The sequence below is a fragment of the Pezoporus occidentalis genome, unplaced genomic scaffold (genome assembly GCF_034315485.1).
Source record: "Pezoporus occidentalis ecotype Australia unplaced genomic scaffold, CSIRO_AGI_Poc_V1 ctg46, whole genome shotgun sequence".
NCBI classification, from domain to species: domain Eukaryota; kingdom Metazoa; phylum Chordata; class Aves; order Psittaciformes; family Psittacidae; genus Pezoporus; species Pezoporus occidentalis.
In genome coordinates, this window is record NW_026915791.1 from 5442016 (window position 1) to 5467489 (window position 25474).

General features: G+C 42.4%; 3 protein-coding genes across 10 annotated transcripts; 2 read left to right on the plus strand and 1 right to left on the minus strand.

Annotated features, from left to right (window-relative positions):
* Positions 1–6: 6 nt before the first annotated feature.
* Positions 7–8485, plus strand: NDUFAF1 (NADH:ubiquinone oxidoreductase complex assembly factor 1). 4 transcript variants are annotated; one of them, XM_062635762.1, is made up of 5 exons: positions 7–149; positions 1422–1983; positions 3839–4024; positions 5145–5219; positions 8072–8485. In XM_062635762.1, exons 2-5 carry the CDS (start codon positions 1474–1476, stop codon positions 8210–8212), a joined length of 912 nt encoding a protein of 303 aa, XP_062491746.1. In that variant the 5' UTR covers positions 7–149; positions 1422–1473; the 3' UTR covers positions 8213–8485. The 4 variants fall into 4 exon arrangements, with proteins under 4 accessions (XP_062491746.1, XP_062491747.1, XP_062491749.1 ...); XM_062635763.1 differs by having other exon boundaries at positions 37–249; XM_062635765.1 differs by lacking the exon at positions 7–149 and adding an exon at positions 170–273.
* NUSAP1 (nucleolar and spindle associated protein 1) lies at positions 8115–19375 on the minus strand. 5 transcript variants are annotated; one of them, XM_062635756.1, is made up of 12 exons: positions 19280–19375; positions 17939–18004; positions 16710–16901; positions 15509–15683; positions 15250–15339; positions 14490–14602; positions 13818–13883; positions 13472–13656; positions 12787–12950; positions 11634–11744; positions 10957–11065; positions 8115–10500 (listed from the first exon to the last, which is right to left on the minus strand). In XM_062635756.1, the coding sequence occupies exons 1-12, from the start codon at positions 19373–19375 to the stop codon at positions 10413–10415; spliced, it is 1455 nt and encodes a 484-aa protein (XP_062491740.1). In that variant the 3' UTR covers positions 8115–10412. The 5 variants fall into 5 exon arrangements, with proteins under 5 accessions (XP_062491740.1, XP_062491739.1, XP_062491738.1 ...); XM_062635755.1 differs by having other exon boundaries at positions 12781–12950; XM_062635754.1 differs by having other exon boundaries at positions 12775–12950.
* Positions 19376–19453: 78 nt separating this feature from the next.
* On the plus strand, positions 19454–24327 carry OIP5 (Opa interacting protein 5). Its single transcript, XM_062635767.1, has 5 exons — positions 19454–20054; positions 20138–20204; positions 21187–21309; positions 22905–22986; positions 24130–24327. The coding sequence occupies exons 1-5, from the start codon at positions 19775–19777 to the stop codon at positions 24268–24270; spliced, it is 693 nt and encodes a 230-aa protein (XP_062491751.1). The 5' UTR covers positions 19454–19774; the 3' UTR covers positions 24271–24327.
* The last annotated feature ends 1147 nt before the right edge of the window (positions 24328–25474 follow it).

Here is a 25474-nt window from a genome sequence, read left to right on the forward strand (position 1 = left end):
TGTCCTTTCCGCCTCAGGGTGGGTTTGCCACGCTGCGAGCACTTTAATAAGCTACACCGAGCAGCGACGGCTCCGAAGGAATACTTCTCCTCCGCTGTCGGGCTGGGAAGTTCGGGGTCTACAGCCGCCGGCGGAACTTGAGCGGTGTGGTAGGTGTTGCCCCGCCGGGCCCGGAAGCGGTGTGACCCGTTATTACCTCAGCGCTGGGGAGTCGGTTGCGGAGCGGGGTTCGAGGTGGTTCCGTTTGTGGTGAGGCCGTTATTGCTTACTGCCGTGTGTTGGCCTTGCCTCGGCTCTTCGGGTGTCGCGGGGGCGGGCGGGATCTGAGCCCGGTGCTCAGGCTACCGGGGGGTGCTGTGAGGGGTGAGGGAGGTCGTCGTTGGAAGCTGGGGTTTGGAGCTGCTGGGTGATGGATCGGTGTTGGTAGGACGTTGCATAGGGACGAAAAGTGGGCAAAAGTGTATTAAAATTTCCCATTTTCGTCTTCATGGTACCTGGGGTGAGGGGAGGGGGAAGAGAGCAAGGGCTAGTCAGTGCATTTTTGCATCTTTCATAGAATCATTAGATGATCTGAAAGTCCTTTCCAATCCTAACTATTCTATGATTCTAATCATAAAATTGTTTGGGTTGGAAAGGACCTTAAGATCATCTCGTTCCAACCCCCTTGTGCTTGCAGCAACCTGGTCTAGGGGAAGATGTCCCTTCCTATGGAAGGGGATTGGAACTGGATGAGCTTTGAGGTCACTTCCAACCCAAACCAGTCTGAGATTCTGTGAATTTATTTGGTCTCTACAGGCCTCTCTGTAATCCCAAGCCAGATACATTGAGGGAGCAAAGGGCTGGATGACTTAAGGAAGGAGTATATAGGACTGCATATACTGCTGTAGGACTTTGTATGTCAAAACTTTTGTCATCCATGACTGTCAGATGAGACTGTCATTACGGTCCAGACAGCAACAGGCTCGTCTGTTGTGAATTTGTGATTTCCTTGCAGGGGATGCTATTTTATAGCTATATAGATGGCATCTTTCAGAAACCTTCTTCTTGAGGTTATCTTTGCTGATGTTACTTCTAATACCTAAACTTAGTTATAGTAAAAGGATAAATGGAAATGCCTTTTTTCCTATTTTCATTTTTATTTGAAATATTTTACTCAGTTTTTCTTCTTTGCATGGATATGTCACAGGGAGAGGGGAACACATAGGGTGGAAATCATTAAGTAAACTAGCACTCTAAGGAAGTGTAATACTTGATGTTATTCCTTTTTCCAGTGGCCTCATATTTCTAGTTAATATCTGTTTTAAAAATTAAACAGTTTTACAAGCATCCTGTGTGGAATTTTTAAGTCTTTCTCTTTTTCATTAAAGGTGGGGATAAATTAAGGTGGTTCTGGATACTAGTTTTGTTGTTTTCAATTTCAGTTTAAAACCTGTTAACTGCCTTACTGGAAGTGAATTCTTCAAGTGTACCGATATGGCTCTGGCTGCCGCTTTGCTGTACAGCGCTTACTTTTGTGGGAGATGCTGCAGGCACAAAGCTTTGCAGCCCTTACTTGGACCTCTTCTCAGTGATTCTATGTCAAAATCATACAGCAGCTACAGGAGGCCAGGGTCACAGCCTGAGGAAAAAAAAACTTGGCAAAATGTGGATCTCAGTTTTAAGAAGAGCATGGAAGTCTTAAAGACCCAGCTAAGCATGCTGAAGAAGGAGACTGAAGATCACTTAGCTGGACCTGGAGGGCAGTCATTAGCCCATTATATGGTGGAACAGACAAGGGTGGTGTGGGAGTTTAGGGACCAAGAAGATTTAAATAAATGGGTTATTTCGTCTGATGTAGAGATTGGAGGGAAAAGTGAAGTTTACCTCAAATTGGGTAGGAATAACCAGACTGCCCTGCTGTATGGAATCCTCAATACAGAAGTACCTCGTGATGGGGAGACAAAATACAGTGGATATTGTAGTATGAGATCTAAACCACTAGTGGTAAGTACAGCCTTGTGTTTGCATAGTTTCTGTTTTTGAATCCCAGGGCATGTCTGTGCAATCCCAGTGACAGCAACTGGGTCATTCTTTGCTGCAGTTGGAACTGATCCATTTCAAAGGTATTAAATATTTCTTCAGGGATGTAATTGCTGCTATATCCTCTGACCTGGTAGGAACTGAAACTTTGTCTTGGAATTTCTTTTCCTGTCTTAGAAAAGGAATGTTTGATTGTTTGTTTATGCACAATAGGGCACCACTCAATCAGACAGCCCTGTTTGTAGTCTCCTTCCAAATGAGGGACCTGTAATGAACTTTATATCCAAAATTGGTTTGATTAATAGATGTCTCTCTAACTTTGAAGAGTGTGTCATAAGGAAAAATTTTCTGGGGTTTAACTTGGTATATTCATCAAACTTGGTTTAGGTGAAAGAGCTCATCTTTTTTTCTCACAGAAAGAGAATAATGCTTTGAAACATACTTTTTAAAGGTCTGGTTCCTAATGCGCATCAGAAAAAGCCAGAGACAAATCTTTGATAGCCCAGAATTGGGCAAAATAGAACCAGAAATGGATGTTTATTATTGATACTGCTTGTTTTATTCCTTATATTTAAGCACTTTTAAGAGAAAAGGAACATTTAGACTCTGTGTGTAAATTGCTTAACTTTTTTGTCTGTTCTATTGTTTGTGACTTGGCACAGGTACACAGGTAAAATCTTTTCTGGGCCAGAATCTTGAAGTGCAGAGATTATGAATGATCAAAATCAATGGGCAAACAAGAGGCAGATGAACACTGGTTAAAATGGTGACATTGTGTCAGAGGAATGGAACAGCAAGTTGAATCTTGCTGTGGACTTGAGCACAAGTGACTGACTGTCACCTCCTGATTCTGAAGCAGTGGGGTGTATCAGTCCATCTTTATAATGCGGTTTAAAATCAGAGGGTAAAAACATAAATACAAAGGCTTTTCTTGATTTAAGTAAAAAGGCTCAAATCTGGCAAAACCATAAAATCAAATGGCCACAGGCCTTATATTAATGTGTTTATTATTGTTTGTATTAATAGTGATCTACTCATCCTGTTACCTATATGGTGGGTTGATAGGACAGCTGATAGGTAACTGTAGTAGTTCTGTAAAATAAAGGGGAAATCTTTGAGGTTTTGGTACTCATTTTGACTTGGTTTAAGCAATTCTGGCCAAGAATAGACCTGATCCCTGCTTTTCATGGCTCCAGATGACCTCGGTGGTAACTCTCTGAAGACTCTTGGATCTGCCTATGTGCAAATCATAACATTGGGACTTTTAAGATCTTAGGGGGGGAAATAATTAGAAATGCTTGCAATTATTATGCACAGTTAATGACATAAAGTGTTGGAGAACATTAAGTGCTTCCAGTGCTTATATCAGTCTTCAGTAGGAAAAGTTATACACGGGATAAATTATCTCACTTCTTCTCTTTCCTGTAATCTCCTCTGAATAATCTAGTACTGACCACAGACTATTAAACTTAATGAACTGCGTCACTACTGATCCATCACTGTAGTGTTTGTGTACTTGCCTGGTAGGGATTTTGGCCCTAGGAAGGAAGTCTGATCTCTGATCATTACAAGATTGTGGTTTATAGTTAAAGCAGGAGTCAACAGAGTGGTAATACTGCTATTTGTGTGCTCTGATACAGTGCTGAAGGAAATTCAGAGATCAGCAGCTGGTATGATGTAAGGGCATCCCAGTTTTCACTATGTCACAGTGGATGCTATTTGACATAATAACGAGGGCAGTGTTAAAAGCAGTAGTGCTCTGTTCTTCATAGTTTCCTTTTATTAAGGAGGAATAATTTTATTTCTTAATAATTTGTAGGGATCTTTTGCTAGAAAGAAGTATTATGACTGGTCAAACTTCAACAGTCTGTATTTACGTGTGCGTGGTGATGGCAGACCTTGGATGGTAAACATTTACACAGACCCTTACTTCTCTCACCAAAAGGAAGACCTCTACAACTACTTCATGTTCACCCGCGGTGGCCCATACTGGGAGGAAATAAAGGTGAACTAATGAGTCTTTCAAACTAACGAGACTCTCCTGGGGTCCTGGCTCCGTGGAAGGGGAAGTCTTTCCATAGTCACAGCTTGTTGGTATTGCTGTTTGTTATGTATCCTTGTGCAGCTGGCATATGCCTTTGGCTTGGGAGTTCCCCAGGCTGGGCTGTGGGAGGGTGCACCATACAAACTGTACTAAAGATTTGACCCACTTTGTGGAACAGCTGCTAGATCTATTACTGGAGTAATGGAATCAATGCTGCTATTGAAGCTTAGCAGGTGTGCCATGAACAATCTCTGCGATAACCATGTAGTAAAAATGGACATAGGCAGGGGTAGGATTTGGACCCTGTGACACAATTTGCTAAACCCACTTCCTGGAGTCAGTCAGACTCAGTGTGGTTTGTCATTCTTGGCCTTTGAATCTGTGACACATTTATGGGAATTTTGGCTCTTTTCTGATCAAAACTGGGGAATGTCTGTAATTTGCTGCTAGCAATGATGAGGGGGTTTGCACACCCTTATGCACTGGCACTGAGTGCTTCATAATACCATATCCAGTCATATGAGAACAGCCCACTCTTTCACAGGTGAGGAGTCAGGAGTGGCATTGCTGGCTTGCATGTCTTCCTCTCCTCATCAGCCAACCCTCTTGTTCCCTACCTGTTATCAAAGCCCCTCCTTTCTTGCTCCCACTGCATTCAAAGTGCTTTTAGGTTACTCTGAACAGCTTACCCTAGGATACTGCTGTCTCAGTATGAAGTATGCACTCTGAAATAGACAACTTGGGTACAGATGAGCTCTCAACACATGTATGTGCTAGATTTCTTCATTTCCATTTTATGTTGACATTACTGGAAGGAGATACTCTGGATGTAAGCTTCTGTGCTGCAGCCTCTCCTTGTGTCCTCACAGGGTAACAACCCTGCATGATGACTACAAACCCAGTGGCTGCCTGTGGGTGGTCAGTGAAGGGTTTAATGTGGCCCACTGCTCCATGTACCTGCTAATGTTGGGGCCACATGTAGCATTACTTAATTTACTTAAGGCAGGCTTTTATTTTTTCTTAAGCCTTTTGTTTTATGTATTGGTGACACTAAATTCTGTGTTTGGTTTGTTTCTGTCAGATTCCATTCTCCAAATTCTTCATCTCCAGTCGGGGAAGAGTGCAGGATGACCAGCATCCTATCTGGCTAGACAAGGCAAGTTTTCTATAGCCTTTATCTGTCTGAAATTGCATTTAAGATTATATTGTCATGATATAATTTACAAATCCTTTAATGTTTGTGAATTTGAAAACGAAGGGCCTCTTCTTGCTATAAAGTACTTACCCCTGTATGCTCATCTTTGCATTTACATTATCCTACTTTGTGATAGCAGTGTCAATTTACTTCAAAGGAGCTCCAAAAATATTTTCAAAAGATCTATATAACCAAGAATCAGCTCACTTGGCTTTTGAAAGAAAAAGATTAGTAAGATTCTTTTGAGGAATGATCAAAGTGACTGAGAAATCTCAAATGCCACTTGGCACTGGGCTGTAGAAATACTGTAAATGTGCTTCCCAGTAGAAGACTGGCATGAGATTTTATTTGAGGATGTGCCCTTGATGGTGATTAGTAAATGCATAGACTTATAGGCTCTTTTTTAGTTTTTCAGGCCTTAATACTAGTCTAAGTATTAAATAAATGTGGTATCTTTTATTTACTTTCTCCAAGTAAGTAAACTAATCCCCTGATTCATGGGAGACATTGGAAAATAATGTTTATGTCTTTTAAAATTCAGTGACCCTCCTCTATGTAATCGAGGGCAGCTTAATATCCAGTGACTACCAACAGGAAAACAGACAATGTTAGAAATATACATGGGGAGAAAATAAAAGGCCCATTACTTGAGTTGTGTTAGTTAAATGTTCCATCCCTGGTAGTGTTCAAGGCTGGGTTGGACAGAGCCTTGAGTGACATGGTTTAGTGTGAGGTGTCCCTGCCTATGGCAGGGGGTTGGAACTAGATGATCTTGAGGTCCTTTCCAGCTCAAACCTGTGATTCTATGATAATGTTGCATTTCATTCCTAATTGTGTAATGAAAGAACAAACGCTAACAAATTGAGAAAACTTTGAGAGCAAGTCAGTGGTTGACAGCTTGAAACCAATCTGTTCTAAACCAGAAGTTGAGGCTGTAGGAAGAAAGTGTGGATGTGAGGAAGGTGGATCAACTAAAACTAAAAATAGGTTTTTGGAAGAAAGCTGTTATAAAAGGCCTGTGTTTAAATAAAGACACTGAAGACTTTATCAGGATTTGGAATATAGATTAATTCAAAATGTAAATGAAAACCAAGTCATATGTGGTCCCCCATATTAAAGGGACAGAACAGTGCTTGATCTAAGCATCCTCTACTTAATTTTCATTTCTTGTTGCCTTATGTTTAATATTTCAGAGTAAAACCTGTGCATATACTATTAAGTGCAGTTGTACAAATATATGTTAAAGAAACCGGAGAATAGGGAAGTGGTGTGAAGGCATCAAAGAAATGTTGATAACATGCCTTGGTCCCTCATGGTGCTGCTGTTATGTTTTCCCAGGAACCAGGAAAGGCGTTCTTAAGCAGAAATAAAGTCAGGAAATAGCCAACGTGTTGCAGGCTTGCAGGGGAATAGACTGCAGAGCAGGGAGTTCAGGTGGCTTCTGTTATTTAGAAGTGGTGGGGGAGTACATTAGGGGAAAGGAATAAGGAATGTTATTAAGAACCTTATTCTAATTGGGAAAGAGTGCCTAAGAACCTTGCCTTAATGTAAAACTTAGTATCAAATCTTTGTGTATTTTACAACGTCTGGAGTGGTGCACTTCCACACTGTATCAGGTATAGGACTTGATCCAGAGGGGACATTCCCTTCCATCCTCAATTACACTGTTTCCACCTCATGAAAGATTGTAACAGACTGTATGAAAATGTGTTTGTACACCCAGTCATGATGAACCTGGCCACACAAACCTTGAAGGATACAAACTGCTGTGTTGCTTTAGGCTCAGGGTATCTCTAATACAGGGCTCTACACAGCAGTATAAAGGGAGATGTGAAGTACTGTCCCACTGGGAGCTGTGTGAAAACACAACAGTTAAACGTTCAAGCCTTAAGAAATGCGAACCTCATGAGGTTTAACCATGCCAAGTGCAAGGTCCTACACCTGGGTTGGAGCAATCCCAGGCACAGCTACAGGTTGGGCAGAGAAGATTCAGAGCAGCCCTGTGGAAAAGGACTTGGGGGTGTTGGTTGATGAGAAAATGAACATGAGCCGGCTTCAGTGTGCACTCGCAGCCCAGAAAGCCAACCGTATCCCGGGCTGCATCAAAAGCAGTGTGACCAGCAGGTCAAAGGAGGTGATCCTGCCCCTCTACTCTGCTCTTCTGAGACCTCACCTGGAGTATTGTGTGCAGTTCTGGTGTCCTCAACATAAACAGGACATGGAACTGTTGGAACAAGTCCAGAGAAGGGCCACGAGGATGATCAGGGGACTGGAGCACCTCCTGTATGAAGACAGGCTGAGAAAGTTGGGGCTGTTCAGCCTGGAGAAGGCTGCATGGAGACCTCATAGCAGCCTTCCAGTATCTGAAGGGGGCCTATAGGGATGCTGGGGAGGGACTCTTCATTAGGGACTGTAGTGACAGGACAAGGGGTAACGGGTTCAAACTTAAACAGGGGAAGTTTAGATTGGATATAAGGAGGAAATTCTTTACTGTAAGGGTGGTGAGACTCTGGAGTGGGTTGCCCAGGGAGGCTGTGAATGCTCCATCCCTGGCAGTGTTCAAGACCAGGTTGGACGAGGCCTTGGGTGACATGGTTTAGTGGGTGGTGTCCCTGCTCATGGCAGAGGGGTTGGAACTTCATGATCTTAAGGTCCTTTCCAACCCTAACTATTCTGATTCTATGAAATGCGCTTTGAACAGATACCAGTATGAAGTAGATGGCCATGAATTGTAAAATACAAATGTGGTAGATACAACTGTGTTTGCTTGTAATGTTATACATACTGTTCTAATGCATGTATCTTTTAATTAGATTAGTACCCTGGGATTCACTATTGGAGATAAAGTAAATGGTCCGTTCCAGTTGGAAATTGATTTTATTGGCCTGCTGAACGATAGAGCTCATACAGAAGAATTTGCCTATGAAACATATGAAAAGAATCCTCCACTCTAAGCTGGGCAGGTGGCTTTTGGGACATCCTTCAGCTGCTTTAGTTCTAGAAAACATTTCTGAAGGTGTGGCTTATCACAGCTTGAAGATTCTAAGTAAACATTACAGTGACACTGTTGATGTCTTCAAGCTGCCAGACGCAGGATCCTGGAGAGACTGTACATACATGGACTGGAATACGGCCTGAGGAGAGTGTGACCCAGTAGGAACTGGTGACTGCGTAAGTTCTAGCTTTTGTCCTGACCTTAACAGAAATAAAAGTATTTCACAAGCTTCTTGTAGTTTTTAGTTTTTTCTTTCACAATTTCATTTTCTATGTTCTGTGGTTTACAGACATTGTGAAACACTTGTATACACTAGTTTTAAATTGGAAAAAATATAAGGAGAATTAATACCCTCATGGACGGTGCTTAAGTGTGGGACTCAGTGCTGAAACATACAGAGAGCAGCCCCAAAAGTGGAAGAGGCAGAAGTATTTTAACCTTCAGCTTTGGCTTCTCTGAAGTACTAAAAAAAGAAAAAGCTGCCCCTGCCAAGATTGAAGCAGTAGCTGTGCAGCAGGCTTGCCTTCTGATTTAAAGCTGGTGATGATAATCCTACAGCTTGCCAGAGCTGAAGTTGCTGAACAGAAGTAGTGCTTCATGGAGGGGGTGGGGGAAGCCCCCATCCCTGTTGTCTCCTCAGGGAGCTATAGGTTGTCTTTCTAAGAGTCTTTATATGTCTGATGTGAGCAATTAACTTAACATGCCTGTACTGGGAGAAGTTAAAGCAGCAGCTGGTGGCACAGAGGTTCTATGCCTTTCTCTCTGAGAAGTCTGGTTTAGATGACCTGGCAAACACTTCAAAGAACAAGTGTGAATTGTTCCACTTCACTCATCATAAATTTGTCTAATCAAAGCACTGACCTCTGCTGCAGTGACCTTAAGTATACTTGACAAATACTAAACGTACTTATATTTTATATGGAAGAGGCCACCACAAAGGCAAACTGAAGCAGTGTCTTGTACTATCATTTTCCCCTTGCGTAGAAGCATAAGAGGAGTGATAGTTGTCATTTCTAAAGCTACCAGGACAAACAAAATGCTTTATGAAAGCACTTTGTGATTTCATAAAGTCATAGGCAGGCTCATTGGTGAGGAAAACTTGTCACAAAAAGAGGTTGAGTAGTAAAAAAGTGTGAACAAGACTAGTGCTACACTAAGGGGGTAGTTACACGTAGTACATTAGATGATAGAATCAGTGATAAAAAAACAGAATATGTACAAAACATTTATTCTACAGATTAATTTTTTTAAAAACAAAAAACTGCTTGTTCTTGACATTTCAGTATATATTCAATAGGACACTAAATTCACCGTGAATTATTGGTACAGAAGTGTAGCTGAGATTAAAGCTGCTGAAGTACCTTTCCAGTTCCATCATAAATCCAGACAGCTCTATGCATCTTTTTAAAGGTAAAAATAAAAACAGCTTTTAAATCTAACATATTGAATGTGCCCCAATACTACTGTAACCTCTTTTAAGCATCAGAGAGATGAAAAGCAGAAGAATTCTGTTAACAGCTGCTATTTAGCACAGAAAGGAACAAAACAACATCAACTGTTCAAAGTATCCCACTGGTCATTTGTAAAGCCCCCTTTCAGTTGTGACTTTAATACATTGTGTAACGATTATGCTGGAAACTTTCAGTTTTCCAGAGAAGTTGCATGTTTTAGCTCTTAGAAATTCCCTACTACCTCATAGGCAATGAGAAACACTGAATAATTGCTGTCACAGGACTGGAGGATTGATTTGGAGAAAGGGGCAGTTGAATTAATTGTAGTTTGCCAATGGAAGACTTTGACGCCTGCTATCCAAAGCATGCATCTAGCAGTAACAAATGCATTCAGGTGAAGTCTGGCTAAGTTGCAAGGAGACTTCCTGAGCATCTTTTTTCCCCCCACTTACATTTTCTCCTTTAACATGTTTTGGTTAAAGGAAAACATGAGGCAACTAGAGATAGTTCTAAGCTCCTTAAAGTTTAGAACTCTCATCTCATTGGAGAAGTTGATCACTGAAACATTACGCTCAGATGCACTTTGAAGTCTTATTCCATGCTTTCTGGATCCTACTAGCTAATAGCAAGCTGAACTACACACACAGCACAGATATTTACATGACCGGACTACTATTTACAGTAATACCTTAGATATTTCTATTCCTCCTAACCCAGAGATATTCCTCTGCGGTTTTCAAGAACCTTAGCCTTTTTCTTCTTTCTCTCTTGCTCATGTTTCTCCCGCCTTTCTTCCCTGAAGGGGAAAGAGACAGACCCCATGAAATTATGTTAAGGCAGACACACAAGTAAGCAAAGGAATCTGACCAAGGCCTAGCATCCATTTAACCAGCGTGCTGCATTTGCCAATAGCAGGCAGAGCAGTACTGGTTTGGACTGATTTCAGACATTGAAGCAAAGACTTTTGCTTAGAGATACAGGTGTAACACTCAAGGTAACAGCATGTCAGTATTCACAGCTTCCTCCAAGGGGAAGGCAAAACTTCAAACCCTAGAGGCAGTAGCATTCATAGAACAAGAGTCTGTCAGATTCAGAGCTGCCCTCTTTGTTGGCTTCCCTGATAACAGACTACTGGAGGCAAAGATCACTTTAATACAAAAGCTTTCTCTGCATATTTAAATTCTAAAAAGACAAAGAAGTCATCATATTATTTTAAGTAACAATATTCATAGAAAGCCAATGGTGTACTAACCTTGTCTGAAGATGGGGCTGTTTGTAGTCTTTCTTACATGAAGAGATGTTGCTGCCAGGCTTATTTGGAACAGTATTTTCTTTAGATTCTCCCCAAGGTTTTAGTCGTCCTACAAGTTCAGGAAAAAAAAAAAAGATACTATTGAATCACTAGTTTTGTAGTTATGTGCTTAACTTCTTGTTGTGAGTTTTATGCTGGCTAGAGTGCTTTTTGCTGGTCAACTCTAAGATGAAATGCCTCTTCAGCTGTACTATCAGTTTCACCTGCTCATTCCGTACAAGTAGTTTTCCTGTAAGTAGTAGCAGGTATCTGTACGTAAAAGCAACACTCAGCACACAAAGTTAAGCTTCTCACACAACAGTATGCTTTAATAAACTAAACTAAAAATAACCTTAATTGTGTGAGGAATATGTTTCCTGTACACACAATGGAATACAAGGAAGTTTATTCTTATGGGCTTTTGGTCATAAAGGTTTCTCCTTCAGCAGGGAGGCTCTTAAAGCATATGTTATGTAGAAATCTAATGTTAGTCCACAGGCTATGTGGGAACCCAGAGAGAAAGGGAAAAGGGTGGGGAAAAGAGACTGAAAACTTCATTGTCATGGTTTGTGTGAATGCCTTTTAAGCAGCTGAGTAGAAGGGATGTGACCAACACAAACTGCAAAGGATCATAGTACCTTTATGTGGCTGATACCGAAGTGGCCTCGAGAGACTTGCTTTGAGATCAAACGTCTTCTTGGCGCTTGTGGGTTCTGCAGGGTGAGCTGAGAACTTGAAGGGGGTGAGAGCTGCAAAAGGCATCAAGATAATACCATACTTCATTATAGTAGCAACAGCATCACTGACAGCAAGTCAGAAAGAACGTGTGAAGGCCACCTTATAAGTATTAAGACCAAAGAGCCACTAAATGATACCATCTGCTACCTCTAACCACAGAGTTGCACAAATACAGCTCACTTGAAATAGCAGCTTTCAGGCCTGGAGAGAGGAAGAGCCATAGAGTATTGGCCCTTTTGCTCCGATCGTGCTGTACAATAGAAGCATAGAACGGTTTGAGTTGGAAAGGGCCTTAAGATTATCTCATTCCACCCCCCTGCACATATACCTCCACATAATTTTCTAGTCTTTCAGAACAAATTGTGTTTGCCACCCTCTGTGCCTATTTGGAACCAAGTGGTTTTCTCCATTAAAACAAGAAGTGTTCTAGAACACACCAGCTTCATCAGCAGTGGGAGTTTTCTTTCCCCCTAAAAAAGATCAGCATTGTCATACTGGAAGACAGGCAACTCTGGGTTCTTGACCCGTGCCAATGTACCTGTGATACATCAGTGGTTAGGTAGCAAACCTGTGCTAGTGCAGAAATCAGTAACAATTAAACATCTGCTTTTTCTCACAGAGCTTTAGTTCCCGAGTTACTCAGAGTTGGTAAAGCTGATAATAATAGGTTGTCTTAAAACACAGCTAGAAGCCTGGTACATATCAAACCCACAGGGAGACCAAGACCTCTGAAAGGCATCAGGGGCTCCTCTCCCCACACACAGGATCTCCCTGTGCCTGTTAAACAAACTTTAGCTACATAGCTCCTAAAGTCCCTATTAGATTATTTTTATCCCCTTTTCTGTAGGTAGCTAGTACCATATGTTTAAGTCTTAGCACCTAACTTGCTTAGTAAAGAAAGTAAGCAAGTTTCTAGAGAATCAGTCATAAATGAGGAATTAAATTAAACCCTAGGTCTATATGACATTAGATTATAAAAAAAAAAAAAAAATAATAATTCAGTAAGAGAAAACTCTTGACCTGAAAGAGCCAAATACTCACCCTCACCTTTACCCTTTGCTGCAGTCGAATCGTTATTTCTTGCATTTCCTACACTGGTTTTCTGTCTTGCTGGTTTGTGGCTCTCAGGTGTGCACATCTGCAGGTATGGAGACATTCTAGATGGAGTCTTGGTAAGGGAGCGTTTGTGCTCATTATCTTTTGTGGCTTCTGAGAACCTGGAAGTTATTAGTAAAGACAAAGTTAGTAATCTACAAGGAATAGAAGCAACATGACAGAACACAGAAGGTTCTGTGTTCTATTTTTCTTACAGGTAGAAAGTATAAAAGATATTCACAGCTTCTGCATAAACCACATTAAAAACTTCACTGGCAATTTTCAAGTTAGGAGCTATCATTAATAGCAGGAAGTAATATTAGGAATTCAGATATAAGATGATTAGCTTGCTTGACAAGAGAGAAAACATTAAGAAAAATAATTAGGTTTGGTTGGTTTAGGAAACTGAAAGCTGAAAGAGATGCACGACTCCTCTGCCAGAAGTCAAAATGAAGAAACATGGTTGTAACAGCACAGTAAGGCTGGTTTAAGCTGGTTAAAGCTGGGCTGAACATTAGTAACCAGAATTAGTCTCATGTTGGTAACGCTTGGAACAGAAGTAATGAAATGAAATCACAGCATTGATTATTTCATGCTTATCACACCAAATAGCTCACTGGTGGGTTCGGTTTGTTCTTTTTACCTGACGTTCATTTTGGTTGTTGAAAGGACAGAAGGGTTAAATGACGATTTCTTGGATAAAATACTCCGACTGGTGTTCAGAGAACTGCGTGGTGTGTGATGGCGGTTACTGGGGGTGCAGGTGGTGGAGATTCTGCCTCTTTCTGGGTTTGGGCTGAATAAGAATGTTTTGCTGCTGTTATGTTTCTAGGGAAAAGCAAATCCTGAGTTAGCAGACTGCTAAACATTTAATCAGAAAAGCAGCTAAGAGGAAAGGAAAATAGTGACTCAGATAGAAACAGTCTCCTGAGTTTCCCCCTTTCTTTAAAACATAAGTACTTTAATAAAAGTGATCTGAAAACACATACCTTAGAAGTGCTGTAAGGAGTGCCTTTTTCTGATGCTCTTAAGATACTGGATTTTTTGGTCAGCACCTGCCAAGAGTAATTTGTCTTAAGCATACGTTTTTACAATGCACAGCTTAGAAAGAGAAATGTAGTTCAAGAGTTTCAGTGTTTACTGTTTCAATAAGGACTTGGCAGTGCAAGGTTAAGGGTTGGAATTGATGATCTTAAAGGTCTTTTATAACCTAAGCAATCCTATGATTCCATGTCTATCAACATATTTATTCATATCTTCATTGGTACATTACTGACACTCCCAAAGAGGCCCATTAGCAGCTTTTACCCATACAAATGTGAAACAGAAGAACTGAGAATCAAGGCTACTGAGAACAACGTATCACATGTATTTTAAAGGACAATCATATGCAGTCACTGGACAATGGTGCTTTAAGGTTACTAAAAACTGACAAGTTACTTGTTGGTTGCTGTAACTATAATCATACACTCTTAATATCTATAAACTTATGACCACATAATAGCTATCTGGTTATATAGGACTGCAGTTAAACTTCACTGACCATCACATTACACTGCACGTACTTACTCCTCTAAAGAGGCTCTACGAGGCTTTTACAGGGAGACTCTGGGAATCAATGGATAGGGGAACAACGTGTATCTTCCGGTGTTGTCACTTACCTTGACTTCATTGAGAGAACTGCTGCAGGTTTCAATAACTTTCTTTTTCCTCTCAATGTAGTCAGCAATTGATTCCATTTTCTTGAAGTGAGCCTCATGCAACTTCTTAAAGTCTAAGAAGTTCCAAAAAGAAGAAGAGTCACATATCTGATACAGAAAAATATAACGTAACCCTTTGATTGAAGGTCGGGTATACCCAGGTAACTGAACAGTATAAAACAGAATCCACCTCACCAGCTACATCGCCAGAGAGCTGGTACATGCTCTGGAGAATTACAGAATCACAGAGTGGTTTGGGGTGGAAGAGACCTTTAAAGAACATCTGGTCCAACCCCCACATTCTGCAGTTAAAGAAAAAATATAGATACTTCCACATTTTAAATGAACTAATGTATTTTATGAAGTGATGAAAGTGAGCTAATACACAGTAATGCAGCCCAAAGGCGGCGCTTATAAAGTAAAATTAAACAAGCAGGTGTAACAGCACGTCTTCCTGCTCTTTGTGGTTTTGATAATCATGAATTAGATCCAAAAGACACTTGTTGATAACCAGTTTTATAACATACATGTGAGTCATTTACTACTATGAACTTACAAGTTGACAGATAAACCTTAAAGTGTAACTGTTGAGAACTTTTTTCTTTGCTTGCTTTTTAAAGAGAAAATGGTTTCTTCTTCAGATAGAAATAGAATTTGGGTTGTAAAAAACCCTTCACACACAGACAACGCATCTATTTCTAAAGATGGTAGGCTAGCTTACTTGGTGTAGTAGCTTTCATTCCTTTTTTCCCAGACCTAGATGCACGGCCTGCATATACAGGGATCCTCCCTCCTGCCTTAAGAGCATCACCTGAGATAGAAAGATCAGACAAAAATCGTTATCTTTTTCCTGGTCTCCTCAGATAAAGTGCTGATCACCAGACAGGCCACAGCAATCTTTGCAGACACAACAAAATAACCAAGGGTACATTTAAAGTAGTACAAGTCATTAAACTTCCTTTTTGGAATTTCCTACTTACATTCACCTCCAGCAATTTTAGTAGAAGTCCTCTTTGGCTGCTCTTTCCGAGCAGTACCCATCCCTGGGCTCTCAGTAGCTCTTTTTTTAGTTACTTGTTCCTCAGTTTGGAATACCTTCTGTCCCTTTCCTTGCTGACCCCAAGGCACCTCATTTTCTTTCATTTCCAAATGCACCTGCAGTTTAAATATACTTCATTTAAATACTTTGTTCCAGCTGGATATAAAGAAGAGCTGTTGTTCTGAGAGCAGTCAGTGGAACAGACTCCATCCTTAGAGGTTTTCTATATCAGATTAGATAAAGCCTTAAGCATTGTGGTCTAACTTCATAGTTGACCCTGCTTTGACTGGGAGACTGAGCAAGAGACTTTCTGAAGTCCAACCTGAATTAACCTGTGAAATACTTACCCTGTTATTTAACAGAACTATATTAGAAAGCTTTTACCTGCACAGCTCTAACATGTTTGTATAAAATTACCTTATTGACAAACTCAGTTGTTTGCAAGTAAAAACTAATTCCCTGGCTATGTTACTTTTTTACTATTGTGGCTCTGGTTACTGTACAAGTCTCTAACACTGACAGATAAACACTCCCCATTTCTTATTTCCCTTCTCTCATTCTAAATCAGGAAAAGTTCTTTCACATGGTTCTTAGTTCACCCACTAATTGCATGTAATGCTAAAGAAAAGCAATTCCACCCCATCTCACACTGAATCTTCCCCTCCCTCAGCCATACAAGCCATGAATAAAGAACCCACTGAGAGGAGTGGGAGTTAAAGATTATGAGGTTTAGGCAATCATCCAATTCCTGATAATTTTTTTTCTATATAAAGGGAGAACATCTTTATTTTTAGGTAAATTCTGAAACTAGTCGAATGTTCAGAACACTATAATGAATAGTGAAGGGTCTGAAATATCATTTCTTTCTTAGAGGAATTTAATTTACTTCTGTGACTAGCGAGTAATTTCTGTAACATTATAGAATAGCACAGTCAAAATAGACAAAAATCAGTCCTACAAAGTACAGAAAACCAGTACCAGAATACTTGCATACAAAAGTCTTATATATATATACACACACAGACACAGATATATAACATTTACACCACCTGCTAAATGGTGGTAGGAAAAAAATCAAGTGAGTTTACATCATGTTGGGGGAAGGGGACAGTCAGCACACAAAGCCAAACAATGTGAATCACCTCTTTCTCATGAGAAAGCTCTGCATTTTCCTCACTGGTATTAGTATCATCAGCGGAGTTCCTCTTTTTTCTGTTTACTTTCTTTTCTTTACCACATCTTCTTGTAGTAAAAGCCACTGAATCAGGCATCATTTCCTCCTCATTGTTCGGTTCATCTGATTTGATGAGACTAGGTACACTTTTTTCAGAGTCCTGTGTCAGAAAAATACTGTAATGTGGAACATCTGACATGAACAGATGAAAGAGACAGTTTCCATTTTATTGTTGGAAGAAGTATTTCACATAGAGGAAAAGCAGTAGCATGCATCTAACAGTGTAGTGATGAAGAAATTGGCACTATCTAGACTTCCCTAAATATCAAAGCCTATTATTTGAAGGCTTTAAAAAGAAGGCTTAGAGTCACTTTATTACAGAATATTTTAATAAGAATCTAGAAGACTAACACTTTATATTTAGAATCTGACTGCAGGATGCTGTGACCCTCCCAGATTCATGTTTCTGTGGAATGCTCTTCACCAAAAGGAACACCAGAGGCACTTCCATACTTGTTATAGTTAAAAATAAGCTCACAATGATTCTGCCAGCTCCTCAAACCTTTAAAAAAGACTTTTAAAGGAAGCACTTTCAGATGTATTTTAGAAAAAGCAAATACCAATTTACTTGCTATCAAAAACTTAAAAGCCATCACCATAGCCAATGAAATAATTCAGTTTACAGAAAACTTAAAAGAAAAACCAATACATGAAGAGACAAATAAAGGAAACATCACAATTGTATCACTCTCATTATAGTGTCAGTGTAAGTAAACTGTAGTAAATGCAAAATGCTTTCCAATGAATATCTAATCTCTTTAATCTAGGCATGTAAAACAAATAAGATATGTTTATGTTTGGTACAGACTACCACCTGCAGTCACAAAGGTAATATCTGCTCAATGGAAACGTAAATGTTGGTTTTCACAGAGAATAACTTTGTACTGATGCTGAAAAATACATTGCTCATTTTGGCAGCTGAAAGAAAACCAGCTTTGGGTAGATAGGAGGCCACTTAAAGCTAACATCAGCACATCTGTTCCAATCAGTACCAGGGTGTATTAAACTAAAGGCACCATGAAGATTTTTTATTACAGTTCTTATCATGGTAAAAATTAACTTTCAGTACATGCCCTGTTCTACTAGTCACAGTTAGATCTATCTCTTAATAAGAATGGCCTATTTATCATTCCTTACCATATTTGCACTTTCTTGTTTTGTTCCATCAAAGTGTTGCTTCAGTGCTTTCAACAGTTTGTCTGCCTGGAGAGAAACCAAGACAACATATGAACTAAATACCACATTGAATCATCAAACAAAACATTGCATAAACCCAGCCAGTGTCCTATCAACTGATCCAGCAAACAAGCAGAACGGTTCCTGGATCCAACGGAAGACTAAACTTCATCCTAGTCAGTCAAATTGTGTCCCTGCCTGTGGCAGGGGGTTGAAGTAGGTGATCTTTAAGGTCCCTTCCAACCAAAATCATTCCATGATTCTCAATGAAAGTGCTTAAGAACTCAGATAAAAAAAGTAGCATCTTCTCCACAGAGACTCTCCAAAGAGAGAGTTTTCCCTGCCCAGCTTTCTTCCTGGTTGCCTGTTTTCCAGGAAGTTTAATTATTCAGGGATGAATGAGACTGGTTTTAGGAGCACTGCATAACTGAGCATGTATCAAGTATCTGCACAAACTGCTTTCTCCCTCACAGTACATGCATAGCATTCTTCTCACCCCTTGCACCTATTCAACAGTAACAGCAGTAAAATACAACAAAACTGTGCTGCTGACATTTTAGACTATGAAAGACTCTTGGGAAAGGTCAGCATAAAATCAAACCAGAACTAGAGGCTCAAGAACAAAATCATAGAATAGTTAGGGTTGGAAAGAACCTTAAGATCATCCAGTTCCAACCCCCAGAGCTAAAAGCCCTGGGTGAAGCTTTTGTCCTGGCAGTACACGGGCATCACCCTGTGGCTCTAGAGAAGAAACACCGGTGAGCGCTTAAATCCCTCGTTCTTAACCACGGCCGGTAAACAAACACACGCACCCTCGCCCCTCACGGCACCCTGGTGTTGCTGTTCTTCCGAGTCTTAAACAAAACGAACCCAAAACACAGCCTCCTGCCGCCGGTGAGCCCCGCAGTGCCCCAGCCCATGGGCAGAGCCGCACGTCCCCTCCTTAACCCCTCCAGTTAAACGGAGCCCACACAAGCAGCTGTTCCAATGGACCTGTGCCCGTCCGGAAGGCACCCGAGCACATCGCCCTACCCCGCGGAAGGAGCCAACGGCCGGGACCTTCTTCCCGGACGAAGGGACGCTTCAACACAGAGCTGCCACCGCTCCCGCGGGCCCGGGCAGCGACCCCACCGGTGCCGTTACCCAAAACAAGCAGAGCGTCCACGGGCACGGGCGTGTTCCCTGAACGACAGCCGCTCCCGGCCGGGCACTGCGGGAGCCCCACCGCCGGGGTCGGCCTTTAGAGGGAGCGCTCCCCCTGCCCGCCCACCCCTCATCAGGAGGTGCTGCTCCCGCCCTCACCCGCAGGTTGGCCTTGAGCCCGGCGGCCTTTGCGATCCGCTGGAGCTCCACGTACTTCATCTCTTCGAGCTGCTGCCGCAGCGGAGACGGCGCCATGGCGGGGCAGGGCAGCGGGCGGCCACCGCCTCAACGGCCGCGCTTCAAACCTCGCGCCTCAGCCCGCGCCCGCCCCCGCCGCCGTTCGAACTTGCCCTCCGCGCCACGCCATTGGCTGGGTGAGGCAAAGGGGTTGAGACTAAGGGCAGGGAAGCCGCCAATAGCGGCTTGGCTATCGGGGAGCGCTTTGAGTGTTCAAACGCGATAGGCTCTCCAAGGCGAAAGGAAGCCCCGCCCTCCCCTGCGTGATTGGGCGACGGCATGCCCCGGTGCGGCCCGCTTCCCAATAGTCTCAGGCGATGAGGATTGACGCGAGCATTGGCCAATGGCAGCGCGGATCCGTGAAGCGCGCTCCAATCGGGAAGGCGGGCGAGGTGCTCGAACGCTAGGCGGGAGAAGATGGCGGTGCGGCGGCAGCTGCAGGAGGTGGTGCGCGACTCGCAGCTCAGCGGTGCCATCGTGGTGGAGCGGCAGCCGTCGCCCGTAGCAGCCGCTCCGGTCCAGGTGTCGCCGCCTTCCTCGCCGCAGCCCGCGGGGCTGGCGTCGCTACCGCGGCGGCAGGAGCTGCTGCTGGAGCCCTGCGCCGTGTTCCAGTGCCGCGGCTGCTGGGCGGTGCTGAGCGACTCGCTGCAGCTGTGCACGCATGAGGAGGGGCTGCTCGGCCTCCTCGTCTGCTACAGTCAGTGCCCGCCGCGGGCGGGGGGTGCCGGCGGGCGGTTGGTGCGGCGGGTCCGGGTTTTAAGGGTCCGTCTTTCTCCTCAGGAGTCACAAAGGACGTGATCTGGGAGGACTCGCTCACGATCGGCCTGGAGGGACCCCTGCTCGGGTGGTGCGTAGCTCGCCTACTGCTTCCCCCGGGTCACCGGCCTGCCGGGCGCTGCCGCCGCGGGGCATTGAGCGGGCTGGGGTGTGCTGCGGGGTGGGTAAGATGCGGAGCGCCGCTCGTAGCCGTGCTTCAGCCGTAGCGCGGCGAGGGAGCTTCTGAAGGTGCAGCTTTCGTGCGGTCAAAATCAGAAGTTTCGCTGCGGTCCTTGGTGGAGAGGAGCGTTTGAGTAGGCAGCCTGGCCTGTAGGGCTCTTCTCCCCTAAAAGGTCTGTTACCTAAATTAAAGCATCTCTCTTCGGGGTTTGGTTGTTCGTTGTTTTATATATGTGTGTGTGTATATATATATATGTACACTGTTATATATATGTATAAAAAAGCATAGTGTATGTATATATATATATACACACACTGAAAATTATTAACTTCTGCTCTGTTCACAAGCCTGCAGTTAGCAGCAGGCTTGGTAACTGGGATGAGTCTGATGCAAAGGTTATAAATGACATCTGAGGACTTACAGAACCTGTAGTTTTTTTACATGGCATTTAAGGATCTTTTACTAATTATAGGGCCCAGGAACTTTTAAAATATAAGACTTTTTAATTTTTCCTTTTTTTCCTGCCTCTCTCTGCATGAGGCAATAATCTGTTTTATCAGGAGGAAATGCCACATCTATGATCTGGCCAAGGCGTTGTTTTACCAGTTAAATCTTGTTTGAGTACTATAGCCTAAACCACTCTGTGATAATAAGACACCTGTTTTCTTCCTTAATTGCAACTTCATTTATTACAGAGATTATGTCTTGCACAACATGCCCAAAGGTTTTACGTTCATGTTCTCTTTGTATGTAGTGTCTCCTTAAGGAGAAAGCGTTATGCCTCGATTTGTTGTCCTAATGGAACTGCAGATTTGCTCTCCTCTCACAAACATGCTCTATCTATGGTTTCAGAAGCTTCTGTTTAATACTATTTTCCCCTTGCTCCTTTTAGTGCTTACAACACACTGACCTGTCAGTCGTGTGGCTTGATCGTGGGCTTCATTCTTTATTCTGCCTCCAGGGAGCTGGCGTATCTGAGAGGCTTCTTCTGTTTCTTCAAGGACAGCATCCTCTGGTGAGCATGCTCTGTTCTTCTGGTCAGTGATTTCATGGCAGTTTGTAAGTCATCACAACAGGCTGTACAACTAATCTACAGCTCCTTTTGACCAAGTGCATTGAAGTGGGGTTTTAATATCCTCTATTTTTAATTGTCGGTGTTGGCCTGACTCCATTTGACTTCTGTGGCCTCATGTAACATTGAGGTTTAAATTTAGGTGTTTGCAACACTGAAATCTCCTTCACTTCCAGATTCACTCAGCTAATGTAAGGTGTCAAAGTAGTTCCACGATAGCCTGAGGATTTGACTATAGTAAATGTAAATTACTTATAGTTGGTGATGAGAGCATTTTATGATTTCCAAGTAAAACCATTGTTACGTTTTTAATGTTTTCATAGTGCCTTGACTTCTTTTGGCAACAACTTTGTATCTACTTTAAAATAATCTTAAATAATCCATCTAAACAATGAAGTTCAACCAAGCCAAGTGCAAGGTCCTACGCCTGGGTCGGAGCAATCCCAGGCACAGCTACAGGTTGGGCAGAGAAGAGATTCAGAGCAGCCCTGTGGAGAAGGACTTGGGGGTGTTGGTCGATGAGAAAATGAACATGGGCTGGCTTCAATGTGTGCTCGCAGCCCAGAAAGAAAGCCAAGCGTGACCAGCAGTGTCAAAGGAGGTGATCCTGCCCCTCTACTCTGCTCTGGAGCCTGTGTGCTGGTGTCCTCAACATAAAAAGGAGAGTGACCAGCAGGTTGAAGGAGGTGATCCTGCCCCTCTACTCTGCTCTCGTGTTTGATAGGACAAGGGGTAGTGGGTTAAAACTTACTAGATACTGACAGTTAGATATATTGGTCATTTTTCCCCTTCTTGTAGCTGGTGCAGCAGGAACACAATGTTTTTAGTTACTGCTCAGTAATATTTACTCTGACCAAGGACTTTCTGAGCCTCACTCTCTGCCAGGGAGGGAGAGGAAGCCTAGAGGAAGCAGACAGGACACCTGACCCAAACTTGCCCAAGAGGTATTCCATACCACAGCATGTCATGCCCAGGATGTAGAACTGGGGGCAGTCACCCAGAAGGCCCAGATTGGGTTGGGCTGGGTTAGGGTTAGCGGTTGTATTCTCTTCTCTTGTTATTTCCCTTATCACTATTATTATTGGTGGTAGCAGTAGTGATTTGTGTTATACCTTAGTTACAGGACTGATCTTATCTCAACTCATGGGAGTTACATTATTTCGATTCTCCTCCCTATCCCTCCGAGAGAGGGGGGAGAAGGAAACAGAGGGAGTGAGCGAGTGGCTGCGTGGTTCTGAATTACCAGCTGGGCTTAAACCATGACATATAAGGAGGAAGCTCTTTTCTGTGAGGGTGGTGAGGCACTGGAACAGGTTGCCCAAGGAAGTTGTGAATGTTCCATCCCTGGCAGTGTTCAAGGCCAGGTTGGACAGAGCCTTGGGTGACATGGTCTGGTGTGAGGTGTCCCTGCCCATGGCAGGGGGGTTGGAACTGGTTGATCTTAAGGTCCATTCCAAGCCAACCCATTCTATGATTTTAATTCAACTATGGGTGTTTTAACTGCTTTTCTTGGTGTGGTTTCTCCTTTTGTTTTCCAGTTACCTCTTGAAATCCCAAATCGTAGTAGAAGCTTCAAAGATAATTTTTCCTCCTGAGACCTTATGGGAACGACTGCAGAAAGTAAAGTTTCTACATTAATTTGTATGGAAAATATTAAAAAAGATTATTTTTTTATATAAGTCCAAAAATATTGATACAATTACTTTTTAAGTGCACAAGATGGAGGAAACACTGACTTACAACACAGTGACTGACTTAAATGTGTAAGACATGCAAAACATTTTCTAGAACCACTTATCTGCAAAACATATCCAGTTCTAGCTATTTTCTTCCAAAGTGTGTTATCCTTTTATCTCTGTACCTTGAAAAGAAGTGTTTAAATTGGATGTGCTTTTCTGTAACTTGGTTAGTTGTTGTCTTAGTAAATTTTCTGTCCCATAGCTCAGAGTTACTGTATGTAGGAGACAGACAGTGTATCCAGTATTCACATGTATTTAGTATTCACATTAACTTGTTTCCTTTTAGCTTCTAAGCATGGAAATGGGCCCGTGGCACTTCTTAAGTTTTGCCTTCTTTAAAGTTATCTTCCAGTGTCTGACTGTAAGATCAGTGTTTTTATAGGTCAGGTGAGGCTAAAATGCAAAAATCCTATCCAGGCAAGACTTTTAAAGTTGAGACACATTATTCTGAAGTAAAACAATAGTAGTACTTGATTGCAAAGACAAATCATGTAACTGTGGGGAGTTTGCTTGTTGAGTAGAACAAGAGCAAGAATCTGGTCTTTGCTTTTTGAGACACAATGTCAGCAGGATTTTCCTCTTGTGCTTTTGATGTGTTAACTTAAACCCTGGGCTCTGGAAATGGCATTTTTGAAGGACTGTCCACCTGTTTTCCTAAGCTAATCATGAAACAGTCTGTCCTCATGTTGTCAAAGAAGGTCTCTGGCTGTGTAAAAACAAGAGTTAGGGAATATTGGATTGATTGTAAAAAGGTTCCAGCAACCTGTCTCCTTGAGTATTTCCATACATCCCTGAAAGGGCTGTGCTGCCACACATTCATCTGTCTCCCTGTAGCACAGGCCTGATTTGGGTGCCAGTTTTGGCTGTACTAGACATGCAATATAGAGATTAAAGCCCAGTATAATTTTCTGTCTTGAAAGTCAACTGCTCTTCAACCACTGCAGGTGGGGTGCAGTTCATTCAGAGATCCAGTGATAGGATATTTCTCTGTAGTCTTAATGCTCTTCGTTCTCTTTTTTGCTAGCTGAAGGAAAAGCTTGTGGAGAGCCACACACGTGTAGAAACACTGACGAAGATGCTTAAGGAACTGGAGGAAAAAAACAATGGGCAGAAAGGCAGAGCTCTGCATCAGATGCAGCTGGACTGCTGCCAGGATATGCAATAGTCAGGGTCAGCTAATAATACACCATTTCAAGAACTTCTGGAGTTGTTTCTGCATCTCTGCTGAACTAATGCACCAGAACAGCTTTGAGGGTTGATCTGTCATGTTACCTCTGCACAGAAAGAACTGGTGCTTAAGTGCCTCCCTTCAGTCTAAGAGGAACACCTGAAAATCTGACATCCTGAAGATATGCTTGGAAAAATTAATAGCTCACCCGTGCAGCACATCACTCTCCAAGACAGTCTAAGTGATTCTCTGTCATGACTTCAGGGGGAAAACCAGGCTTTGAAATACAAAAATTAGGTTTCTGCAACATACAAAACATACTAAGAAGATGATACTCAAGAGGAGCTATTATAAACCAAACATTCTTATGGAGATCTAAAGTTCTTGTCCTACCCTTTCATACAGATACCGTGTTAATGGCAGGCAGCTGGTATCTGAGGCACTACTAAAGGATCTCCTGATCAGTTCTTTTAGACTTGCTTCTGTGTGGCCTGCAAAAGAAGCAAGCTAGGACGGCCTAGAAGCTGCAGCGTGCTTAGTGCATGAATCTGCACTAAGTGGCACAATGCTGGCTGGAGCACAAATTTTTGGATTTCAAATTCAATGGCAAGCCATGTGCCAGCCACCAGTATTTCTCTGTTTTTAATGGGTGCTGCTTCTTTCCAAACATCTAGAAAGTAATTTGATGGAAAAGAAGGAACACCCATTGGTTTTATGACAATATCTTTAACCCCAGTTCTTGGTATCTGGAAGATTAAAGGTTAGTTTCTCTCCCTTTTGTTGCCTAAAAGACTGATGCTTTAAACCTTCCATAAAGTTTAGTAGTTGTATGCAGTAGTCTAGAGAGGGCTGTATTTACTTCATTAATTCTAGTGATGCAGTTTTCCATCCTCTTACTTCTGCTTCCATGTATGACTGGCAGATTGCACTCCCCACTGCTGCTACTGCCAGTACTCCCTGTATTTCATGGTCTTAATTGTTGTATTTGCGAAGTAACTCTTGTAGTGGCCTTGGAGCAGAGAGGACGAAACTTACTGGAAAGCACCTCAGAGGCTTCAGGTGGCCAGCCAGTACCTACACTGCTACTGCTTTTTCATTGAGAGTTCAGACTGTCTCAGTTCCTTCTGATGAAGCAATAACTTGGAATACCATCAGCCATTCTGCAGAGAGAAGAGGGGTGCTCTCTGTTAAATTCTACTAC